The following is a 12,642-nucleotide window of genomic DNA, read 5'->3' as shown; positions in this document are numbered from 1 at the left end:
GCAATGATTTGCTTCAGAAAAAGTTTTGCTTCAGAAGTCATTGATTCATCCAGTGTGTTCGTATGGGTTACCGTCATGATCACTATGTGGATTTTTAAGCATCAAACAAGCGGCACCCATTCACTTGCTTCATATGTACCTCACAGAAGATGGGTTTTTTCCCCTAATATTTTGTTTATCCGATACATCTGGGGTGGCATTAGGGCAGATAAAGGATTAAAGAATTAAAGCTTTTTGAGTTTCTCAAGCTATCTCTCAGAGGACACTTGTTTTAGGTCAAAAAAATGTTTTATCACAATTGGATTGTGAAAATAGACATGACCAAATTTCCAGCACACTATATAAAGTAACTAACCATACCCTGGTGATTTCGATCATACCGCCCACTCTAGCCTCTGACCATGTCAACATTCACTTTCATTTCTGGTTTTGCATGATTGTTTCCCTCTGAAGCTTTGGCAATAACCTCCAGGTATTTGTCTTTCCGTTGATAACTAACATAGCCTCTTTTCCTGGCTTTGCCTGAGTTATTGATGCTATGTTGGCTTCATGTTTGTCGTTTTATTTTCATATTCACATGTGACACATCCACACACACTTGGTTAGTGTAGTTGAACCTCTATTTGCTCAGGAAGCAGAATGGAGAAGGTAGGTGATTTAACTTGGTATTGTCACTTTTAACAATACTCCGTCCACCACATACATTTTTAAACCTCACCTCCACATTTCCTGTTTTACATCCTGCGGCCAGCTTACCAACAATGCTTTACGTCACTTAGAGGAAGTAGGATGTTGAATTGTATACCTTCATGAAAAGGACCAGTCCACAGAGCATATTCTTGATTGTTGCTTCCCATTGTTCACCTGTTTTGTTCTGTCGTCTCTAGTCTACGGAAACAGTTGAACTGATTATCATGGCTGTCTTGAATTTCGGAATGTGGCTTGTCCTGATTTTCATGCCCATCTCAGCCACACATGCACCACTGTAGGCTTTTCCAAAACCAACCCGGGCAAAGTTGCGTGCCTGATCGGCTGCATATATTGCCTGCAGGGTCATCTGGGTCGTACACCCTTTCTCACGCAGGAGATGCCTACCTCGGGCTGCGATCACTCAACGGGGATGGCGTCAGCGTCACTCCCAATGTGCAGCAGCAGCAGGTAGGCACTGAGGACGCCCCCTCAATGCCCTTCCTCTTCCGTACCTGCTCACAGTGTAGTGCTCTCTTCCCCTTTCCTCAAAGCTACAGCCCCAACCCATGACATCCACCTTAGCTCCCACCCCAGAGCGCCTCGGCTCAGTTGGACTCGTGGAGTCCTGAGCGTAGAGCTTTATCCTCCGCCATCTTCCCTGTGAGCGCCGCTCCGTTTCATTTCTTCATCAGTCATCCACAGCCACATCCTTATCCAATCCTTTATCTGTTTCCTATTAAATGAATTATTTTCATCAAGACCCCATCAGGGCTCAACAGTAAGGATGTACCGGAGCCACTAAGAGTGTTTCAGGTCACTCGTCCCATCACACCAGTATTCCATGTGCCTCACAAAGTCAAACTTTTGATGTTCTGTTATGCATAAATAAAAAAAAAAAAAATATGCAAATTGAAATAACACAGAGATGGATTAGGTGTAAGGTTTTTTTTTTTTTTAAGTGTTAAATCAGCTAAATAATTACCTTTTGGCATAAATATATATATATATATATTTTTAACACCAAATTTAAAACTGTAATTATCCTCTCTTTTTTTGGGTGGGGCGAGTACAAATAAAAAATACAAATAAATCCTTAATTTTGAGTCCTGTATATATTCTGTTGTTTTAGGGGCCGTTCACACAGAACACATTTTTGCATTTTAATGTACTTATGCCAGTTTTTCTGTGTAAATGTGTTTGACTGTTGCATTATTTTACAGCATTCGAAAAATGAGGCGCTCAAGTTAAGAGTAGTTCAACCTAAAAAATACATCTCATGGCCTTGCTCTTTTTTTCATTACACTGCCCTGCATCTCGCAAAAACATATTTTGTGTGAATGGCCCCTTAGACCACATTTACTCTTTCAGCAAGTTGTTTTTTATCAGAGGTGGACAGTAGTGAAGTGTCTTTACGTTGTACTCAAGGACATTTTTCAAGTGTCTATACTTTTATCAGTGGTTTTTCTTTGGAAAACTTACTTCACTACATTCCAAAGCGTAATGTTGTACATTTTACTGCACTGATAAAAGCATCTCTTTTTTACCTTTAATACTTAAGTACATAAAAAATTGAAACTTTGAATTAGTTTTTCTGAAGTAAAAAAAAAAGAGTGCAGTTAAAAAGTACAACCAAAGAAAAACACTGATAAAGTAGACACTTGAAAATGTACTTAAGCAGAGTAAATATACTTCACTACTATCCGCCTATGGTTTTTATAGTAGTTCTTATTTTTTATGTGGAAAGGATCGGACCTCCTCATGTTTAAATCTGATTTTGGCCACTTTCAAATGTGCGTATACCATTAATCCTTATCTGATACATGGTAATGTTGTTTACATCTGTTTCTGATTCTCCTGTTAATTCTTGATTTATTTTTTTCCCCTATCATTGCTGTGACACATTGTCCAGGTCTGGTTTTAGAATCAAAAGAGGCACGAATTTGCTAAGAGTGGATCGGTTTACATGATATTGCAGCGCAGATCAGATTAGACTAAAAGAGAGTTCACTCAAAAAAGGACAATTCTGTCATCATACTCACCCTCGTGTTGTTTTAAACCCATAAGACTTTCATTCATCTTTGAAACACAATCCATTGAAAGTCCATGTAACAACCTTCATGCTTCAAAAGGTCATAAAGACAACATAATCCACGTTTAACCCAAGTCTTCTGAACCGAGACTAATGCTTTATATGAAGTGAGGCTTGTGTTTACATAAATGAACATTTTGACAGAATTTTCGTTTTTGGGTGAACTATTGTTATCTGATGTCAGAAGATCAGATGTTTGCATTAAGCCTTGCAGTGTAAAAGTGTTTGGTGTAAGAAATATTAGAAAATGATGTAGATGAGGCTGCATTGATACATATATATATATATGTGTGTGTTTGTTTGACCTTTTGAGACTTATGTGAAGTATGTGTGCTACAGGTGGATATCCTGCACCGTGCTACACACCTGACGGCAGGCTATGAAGATCTGTCAGGAAGTCCTCTTTACACCCCACACCATTTAGACGTGAGTGCAGCTCTTACAAACATGCAACAAAACTTTTGAGAAATGAGAAGGAAACCATCTGGGGATGTTGAGTCGGAGTTAGGTATAGAGATTGTTTAAAGGCCTGCAAACTGTGGCTTGTGTGTTTCCTGTTTCAACATTTATGACTGCTATATGAAACTTCTAGTGGTGAATGCTTAACATTTAGCTGCATCTAAATGCTTTGTGTTTATACAGTAAAACAGTTTTAAATTATTTCCGTGATCTAAGCTGAATTTTCACCATCATTACACCAGTCTTTGGTCACTTGATCCTTCAGAAATTATTCTAATATGATGATTTGCTGCTTAAGAAACATTTCTGATTATTATTAATGTTGAAAAGCAGAAGAGTTGTGCTGCTTTATATTTTTGTGGAAACTGTAAAGTCACCTTTATTTAAAGAAAACTTCATACAATATTGTTTTAAAAGCAGGTTTACAGTGATAACAGAAATTATTAAAAGAAGAAAATAGTTTATTTTGACTGTACGGCAGCGCTAAAGAAAACAGTCATTGTTCAGCTTAAGTCAGTTCACTGTGTTGATTAATTTCCATTGTAAAGATCATCAATCATTAAATTAGTTCATTTCATCTATAAAGCGGTTCTTTTGAACATTTCAGAATGTCTCACTTAAATTCATCCTTGCATTTAAAAAGTTAATTTCTTTAATAAAAAAAAACCCTTTTGAACCATGGTGTATAATTTAAGTATAAATAAGCATATGATGCATATCACCATTTCCATATGGTCGCCGTGCCAAGTAAGATGCAACATATTTCGTTGATGCTGCAGCAATATTAATGTCGGAAACTTAAAGGGGGGGGTGAAACACTCAGTTTCAGTCAATCTTATGTCAATCTTGAGTACCTATAGAGTAGTATTGCATCCTTCATATCTCCGAAAAGTCTTTAGTTTTATCATATTTATAAAAGAAATATGGGCTGTACCGAGTCTTTCCGGAAAAAACCGAGCGCCTGGAGGCGTATCGTGTGGGCGGAGCTAAAGAATGACGATCGCGAACAAAGCGGTGACGTCCTCAAGCGTGGAGAAACCCTTGCTATGGATTTTAGCTAATAGATATGATCCAGAATCTAATTCGGAGACTGAATTGGAAACGGCAACAGCAGGACGTCCGTCTCTGTGGTATGTACTGTATTTACTCTCAGTTTATGGGGACATGATTCGGTTTATGGACTATTGTATGCGACCAAACCTTAGTAGCAAGCAGAACGGTTTTGCACGTCCGACTAGTGTAACGTTATAACTTGCATAGAACAGCAATGGAGTCCGTTAGCGCATTTGAATGACGAAGCACGCAATCGTGTCGTTTACTGATGTTTACATACGCGACGATAAGCAACAGCACAGACATTTGAAGCAGTTTTACTCACCAGCTGCTTCCAAAGCAGGACCGAACCTTTATCGCTGGGACGGCTCCGTCAAAAACACACTTCTTGGAGTGTGGAGATCCACTTTGCGATGCGACTGAAGCATTTCTGCGTTCGGTTCAAATGCAGCGGTGCCTTCCTGGAATGCTGTGCTGAAGCGTTGAAGTCGCTTAATGTCAAAGTGGAGGAATGAAGTGGAGCGCGGCGCGGACTGTAACCGACATAAGTGTTCACGGATGACTGGATCTGCACCTGAGAGACTGTTTACGGCGTGCATTTCCTCTCTCGCTCTAGTCACGCGCACACGCACCCTACCGGGAGAAGAGCCCGTACGGCCCATACAAGGACCTTCCGATCTATTAACGTCAAGTAGACCCATGCTCGAAAAAAACTCTGAAACTTGTGAGAAACCGGAAGGAGTATTTTTGACACAGAAATCCTCTATCAAACGTCCAACATTAGTTTTTGAAACTTTGTCTATGTTTAGGATGGGAATCCAAGTCTTTAATAGTGTAAAAAGAAGTATGCATGAAACAGCATTTCACCCCCCCTTTAAGTCCTAACCATAGTCCTAACTCAAACCAACCAGTCAGATGGAAATGCTAGGTGAATAACACTGATGTAGAAGCACCTAACCCTGGTTGTAAGCCTAAATTTGATGTAAACTTCTGATCTGGTTGATTGAATTGTTATTCCAAGAACAACAAAGATGTTGATCCAGGTACATGTTGTATATGATGAAGTCATGTTCTTCTTATCCAAGTGTTCTTGAGATAGTATATCAATTTTATAGTATTAAAAACCTGCTAAAAATAAAAATATATATATTTTTTTAAATTCATGTAAAAAATCCTTCAGTGTCATTGCATGTAACCTTACCTCATACTGTCATTGTGACTCTCTCCGCAGGCTAACAACAGCTGGCAAGACAACACCAACCCTTCCTCCATCACCTCTCCACCAGGACCACCTGGCAGCATCCACTCGGACACCTCCAGCTAATGTAGCTCACGCTACGCCACACATACTGACACATGCGCGCGCGCACACACACACACACAGCATCTCATCATTCAGTCTCGCCCTTTCACTCCTTTCGTCCCTCATTCTAGCAGATGTCAAAGGTCTTCCATAGTCCTCGTTCCACTTTCTTCATGGTGTGCCAGGGTTCTTACGTTGAACCAGACTGTCTGTAACACACACACACACACACACACACTCACTTTGAGCTGGTGCTCCTCTCGAGCAAACGACGCAGAACGTCACATCTGCTGAAGATCTTCAGCAGTCTTTGTGTGGAAAACACAAAGTCTGGACAGTCGACGCCCAACTCCACGTTACCCTTCCTGTTTCAATCTGTCGTGATGTGGATTACGCAACCACTCCCTCCTTGCTTGTACCAAAGTGCTGTCAACGGTTGTCGCACCTGCTTCCGCTCGTCGAAGAACAACCTCAGACAACTGAACCATGAGAACGCCATTTAATCTGCTTTTTAATATGGTTTCCGATCAATCGGTTGCATCGCTGCTTCAGTAAGCAAACCGACTTTGCGAAGCGTTTCTCACTAAACAATCTGTCCTGCATCGTTCAACGTTGTGTTAAGCACAAATCCTTACAATCTCACTTTGAGCTGGTGGTTGGATGGAGAGGAATCCATCTGTGTTAAAAGGTACGCCGGATATTTGAACACTAACTAACTGATCGCAGAAGAGTTCGCAGTGAAACGTGAAAGACCTTCAGCGGAGGAGTTCAGTGACGGGCGATTGACGTGTGGTCGGCGACTTCATGTTTCCTCACTACTTTCTCAACTGATGTAAAAGAGATGTTGACATTTGACCTTGTTTTTAATAGTTTAGCCACAGTATTTTTGTTTCCCTGCAGTTTTTTCGCCCCCCTACAAAGATGCACCAGCCACCAAATAAAAAGACTCGACGGGAACTTGTTTTGGGAAAGGGGTTGGACGGATAGCTGGAGTATTCGTTTGGATTGGGGCAAGGGTGGGTATTTAGAAATATTTTTAAAGGGAAAGAAAAAAAAAAAGATATTCCACTGTCTTCCATGCATGTAGGGTGTTGAGATGTTTAGTGATTCCATTTAGCCTAACGTTTCTTTTTTTTCTTTTTTTAACAAAAAAAACAAAATATACTATAAAAGGAGGGGGTGTAAGTAACAGACCAAATAAACAAGCGAACAACTCCGACACTTCATACTGCCCAATCCAGCATTTCCAGCTGGTGTTTGGTTTCTCTAGGACTTCTGTGGTATTTTCTCAATCGCACGATTTCATAACAGGCATCCGTGACACACTGACAACGTTACTCGAAAACCTTTCTGAGGAGGCCATAGCTAGCAGTTCTTTCTGACTAGGTAAAGCGTTACAGCGGATGTGAAATGTGCTTGTTACAGATATCAAGGAGTTATTTTGATTAGCCGTGTGTGCTATGGCCACTCATGTTACTGTGTTTGTGTGAACGGGTGTCTGTTTTATAAGGGTTGGGTTGTCTCGTCACTCACTCGTGCTTTTGAACTGATTGTATTGTACGTGCAATTGAAAGCACCTGTTCCTTGGTAAAGCATGCTGTCTTTTTTTTTGTTGTTGTTGTTGCCTACAGTTTCACTAAACAAAGGAACTCTTCTTTTTTTATTATCAGTTAACAGCCAAGCAACAAGGGCTTTTCTCCTTTCAAATTTAACCAAAAATGAGCACTGGATGTGTCGTGATTTGAAACCGATGGACTAAAGCAAGTAGAGGAACATCAAATGAATTTCTATTTACTTTTTCCAGACAAGTTGTTTTTTATTCCCGGGACTTGTGTTGTTGGTTGTTTTGTTTTTTTTCTCCTCTCCCCCCCAAGTTTACCTTTAGTCACGGAAGCACCAGGGCGTTTTGATATATGAATGGAAATTCTATATATTACACAAAGGACTAAATAACATTGAAATGTAAATTGGGGTTTTGTTTATATGTACACATGGAAAAACAAACTCTGAGGAGCTTTTCAAGCTATTATTCCCATCATTGTGTCCTCTATAGATTACTGTTAGTTATAAACATTTCATATGGGATATCTCCAACTAATGCTATTACTACACCAAATTTCTTTGTTTTTTTTTTCTATCAGTCATCTATGGATGTCACTGTACAGATTGTGGAATGTTTCAGTGTATTTTCTCTTTTTTGTACGCTTTTATTTTTTCGTTTTTGTTTTTTTATCGCTGGGGGTTTTGGATTCGCTCACGAGCAAGAGTAATATTTGTTAGTCTTTGTAATATTCATTTTAGCGTTTCAGTTACATTTTATTTGGATCGGGAGTCTTGAGTGTAATTCTTTTTGTGTGTGTGTGTGTGGTTTTGTCAGAGCTGGTAGCATTTGTTTGAGGTGCTGTGAAAATTCCCTCGCTCTACTAACTGACAGCTACAAAATGAACGGATGTTTTATTGGATGAAGGGATTAATGATCATTTTGAACACTACATATATGGTAGATCTGGCCATTGGCATTCCCAAATGTCTTTTTCCTAAAAGCGCACCCATGACCTGTTTGTCTATTTGGGCTTATGATCTGAGGTCAATTCCACAGCACCTAATCAAATGCCATCAGTGGGTTTTTTTTCTTTCTATTTTTATCATTATTTTACTAGAATTGTAGTACACACTTCCTTCTGTATTTACCATTCTCTCCCTCCTCTCTACCTCTCCTCTCTCCATTTCACTTGTATATAAACCCCACCATTTTCAGACTTGGTAGTCTGTATAAACTCCTTTTATACCTCAACTTTAGAACTGTTCTAGTGAGAGAGAAAAAAAGAAATATGAGAAAATTGTAGTGTTCCTTATTAGAAAAACAAAAACTAATAAAATAATCTAGTGTGCTTTTGAGCCTGTAGTTTTTCCTTGTTGCTGTTCATTAAGGGTCTATTTGCATGTTGCAATCTGTAAAATGATGTCGTTACAGTGGTTATGAATGAGTCTGCCATTTTCCAGCGTGCTAGCCGACTGTCTCGCCCTGCCTGAATATTTATGCGGCATAAGGACAATAACACGAGGATCACAATAAATCAGACCTTTATCCTCAACTCAACTTGATTATGTGCTCTGTAACAATTCGGTCTAGTGAAATGAAACAAAGCCCACATTCTGCATGAAGTAACATTTAGAAATGGCTAAACAAAACACCAGAAATCAAGATCATTGTTTTAGTTGGGGCCTTCTATATCAATATATCAGCAAGTCAGTAATTTATGTCCATTAGAACCGCAGTTTAGTATTACATTCAAGTTTCATCAAGAAAACAAGTAGTGCTAGCCTGTCACTTCCACAATGCCTGGGCATTTATATGTGGTTGCTAAGATTGTTGTTAGAAAGTTACTAGGCTTTTACACATTTGCATAATGCTTGCCTACTGGCTGCTTTGGCTCATCCGAGTGGGGTATTCTCCTGCAATACAGGAGGCTGCCATTTGCATTTCTTGGACCCAAGGTTTGTTGTTTATATTATTTTATAGCTCTTACTATTCAATTCAGGAATTACTTAGCTGTTTAATTGTATAGATTTAATTGATATATTGTCCAAAAACTTAGCCCTAAACATACCTGTTAGTAATTTACCTAATATGTTTTGCTGTATGACCCTCTATATTCTAGTTTTAAATTCCCTTCTCTTGTAAAAAGACGAAAGCTTTGCACATTTAAGTATAAAAATGGCCTCACCCATTCTTTGCATCTGTTTGAAGTTTGGATCTGGTGTTCTCTGTTGGAGTAGAATTAGATAGGTGGTGCTCTCTCACAAAAAAAACAAAATATAGGGTCCTAGGCTGAGTCTAATTTCATACATGCAATCAGGGGCATCGGACTGGGGGGATAAAGGGTACCGAGTACCCAGGGCCCGAGGCTAGGGGGGCCCTTTAGAAGTCAGTAAATCAGTAGTTTTCTATACATTAATCAGAGTGTGGCTTATTTTGTTGTATTTGGTACGGGGGACCAGCAAAATGGTTTGTACCCAGGGCCCACAACTTGGTGCTACGCCGCTGCATGCAATACATGTGAAATACACAGTACACCAACAGCGTAGGCCTATGTCCGAAAACATAATTCCCGGAAAAACAGTAACTGTAGCCAAAAAAATTCCCCAGATGACCTAGTTCTGGACCTACGAGATTCTGAAGTGCGCAATTGATGGACACTTTACTATCCCATGAGGTTACGGGAGAGGATTTATGAATGGAGGTAAAGCGACGCAACTGACGCCGGTAGGTCACATGATAATGACAACATGGCGAATGTGGTACATCAGGATTACATTCTTAGGCTAATGCACGCATTCATAATAGAACATACTTTTTTAATGGTCAAGAAGTAAGTTGAAATCTAGTTCCTTCTCAGACTTCACACAATTTTGGACGCAGCTCGCAAATTTCCCAAAGCACTTTATTCTATTTATTTAACCAGAAAAGAGTAGACAAATCTCTTTCACAGGAGTGTCCAGGCCAAAATGGGCAGCAAAACATTCATCACAATATATAACACAAACAGACTAAAAAACACTAAAAATAGTTACATCATGAAATCTGTGTCCATTTGTCGTTTTTTTTTTTTTAATTATCCAATGACAGCAAATTGTCATTTTAATTTTAATTTTGATTGCAGAAGATTCCAGTCAGTAGAAACTGTATACAAGCCTTTTTTCTTAATTCAGATCAAACAAAATGAACGGAGAATAAATGCCAAGATATTTATTTACTGATAATCACTGAACTTTGTAGGGTCTACGAGTGAGTAAATTAAAAAAATTTAACCCGAGTACAACATTATAGCCTACTTAAGTTTTAAATAGTAAATCTGTGACTGAATAACATCAAATGCTGACTGGAGTTTATAAACAGCTTGTTGTCCAGAAGAAGCACTAGAAGTATGACAGTCCTCTGCAAAGAAATAAAGGTTGGCATCATAAAATTTTATAATCAAGATTGTTTATGTAATGTAATATGTTTATGTAAATGGTGAAGAAAATGGGACCCAGCACTGATCCCTGGGAAACACCTTTAGTAATCACATATTAATCAGACAGTTTACCGTCAGCTTGTACACACATGTTCTTTCACTTAAATAGTTCTTAAACCCCTTGGGGGAATCCCCACCGTCATTATTAAGTGCGTTTAACATCATCAAGTGGGCGAATGAAATTTATTTGGACAGACCCTCGGCTCGACCCCTAGATTTTGACAGTGAGCGTGAGTTTACTTAAAATGTACACTGCAGGCAGATTCATAGCCCACAAGGCAACATGATTGTGAAGTCACGGCAGATCCCACTTAGTGTGTGATATTGGAGTTATTTTGACATGTAGCCACATTTAATCTTTTATGCTTGCGGTTTTACACAATCTTTTATTGTTAGTTGTGTCTTTTTTAAATTTTTAATATAAAAATATATTAATTTAATTTGTTTAATTCATGCTTTTCAATTATTTAACAGCCCAAGCGTAGGGTAGACCGAGTACAGTTGGTACACTTTTTGCTTTTTCAGTTACCACACCAAAACTAAGGGCTGAAAAGAAGTGATTTCTTCATATGACATTCCTTTAATTGTCTACTTAAATATTAATAATTATTAATATCCATAAGTAGGTCATATTTCCCACAATTAGCTCATAAACACAAGAAGCTTTTTCGTTCCAACTGTACCCATGTCGGGTACAGTTGAAACAGTACCCGAGTACAGTTGAGACACCCATCCGTAATGCAGTAAAACTGCCTAACCAATTCATTGAATTTGTAAAATACCTTTAAAAATGAGAATTCAACAGTTTTTATTTCCATTCAGTATTTTATTTCATTATTTGTTTAGTTAAAAGTAGTTAATTAGTAAAACATTGAACAGTATTTAACAATAGTATTCAACAATATTTAATTTCAGTTTAGCATTTAATAGCAGGCTAACAGTTTGTTTGAGTGACAGTAAAACACATTGAACAATTGCAAACAATCAAATGCAAACAATAACATATTAAACATAATAACAATAAACATAATAAATAAAACATAATAAAGATAGCCCAATAAACCAAAACCAAAACCAAAACAAAGGTATTTCAGTCACCTAGGCTATGCAATCACTCATGGTCACCTGTCACTTACAGTGGTGGCAAATGTAATGTTGGCTGTCATCAATGCATTCAACATGCGACCACATGCCACAGATGGAGCAAGATATCCAATGCTCCCCTGGCCGGGATTTGGAAAACCATTCCCCACAGACAAGACATTGAGTGTCCTCTGTGTTTTGCTTTTTTTGCTTTTTCCCACCCTCTTTTTGTTGCAATACAATTTTTCTTTTGACTGCTTGGGCACACTTTTTTTTTTCCTCTTCAAGGAGATTCTTTATGGGTGTGTCAGTGAGTATGTCACTGGCCCTTGTCCTCCGCCGTTGGCCACTGGCCTTTCGGGGACCAGCTTTGGGGAATGGCCTTACAGTCTCAGGCAAGAATTCTGGAACTTGCTCCTGCTGAACATCAAACAGACATACATGTATGAATATTTTATTTTCTAAATTTGTTTGGCATAAACTAGAAGTTAAATTAATTAATTTATCTTACTTCAGTGGTGATTTCCTCCTCTTGTAAAGAAAGAGAAACTAAAGTGAGAGTAAATTCCTCTAAACCCTCTGAGTTAAGGGTCACTATTGGCATAGGAATATCCAGGCATGGGACAGGATACTGTGTAGCAGTGGATGGCCCAGGGAGAGATGGAGGTGCAGCAGTGGATGGCCCAGGGAGAGATGGAGGTGCAGCAGTGGATGGCCCAGGGAGAGATGGAACCGGAGGGGGTCTGTCAGTCACTGATGCTGGGAGAAAGTTGACTTCACTGAAGATGTTCTTGTTGTATGGCCAGATCCCAGTGCACTGAAATCCTTTCTTGACATTCTGAGGTGATGCTGCCAGGAGCAAGATTTTTTCGACCATCTCTGGTAGGTCATAGATGGTGAATGTTGTTCCAGGATGCCTCCGGTGCCACTTGTGCATCTCACTGTTT

The 12,642-nt window shown here is 39.0% G+C and overlaps 1 protein-coding gene across 3 annotated transcripts in view; it reads left to right on the top strand.

Annotated features, from left to right (window-relative positions):
* Positions 1–8,492, top strand: part of pbx4 (pre-B-cell leukemia transcription factor 4) — a 49,595-nt gene extending 41,103 nt beyond the window's left edge. For 2 of the 3 annotated variants that reach the window (XM_067421666.1, XM_067421674.1), the window contains 2 exons: positions 3,119–3,205; positions 5,523–8,492. In XM_067421666.1, coding sequence (XP_067277767.1) covers positions 3,119–3,162 — 44 coding nt within the window. In that variant the 3' untranslated portion in view covers positions 3,163–3,205; positions 5,523–8,492. Of the gene's footprint in view, positions 1–1,051; positions 1,159–3,118; positions 3,206–5,522 lie in introns of all 3 variants that reach the window. The other variant, XM_067421681.1, reaches the window with a different exon arrangement.
* The last annotated feature ends 4,150 nt before the right edge of the window (positions 8,493–12,642 follow it).

The sequence above is a fragment of the Pseudorasbora parva genome, chromosome 2, assembly GCF_024679245.1.
Source record: "Pseudorasbora parva isolate DD20220531a chromosome 2, ASM2467924v1, whole genome shotgun sequence".
NCBI lineage: Eukaryota > Metazoa > Chordata > Actinopteri > Cypriniformes > Gobionidae > Pseudorasbora > Pseudorasbora parva.
The sequence above is the reverse complement of the archived record's forward strand: the minus strand, read 5'-3'. Positions and strand labels throughout refer to the sequence as shown.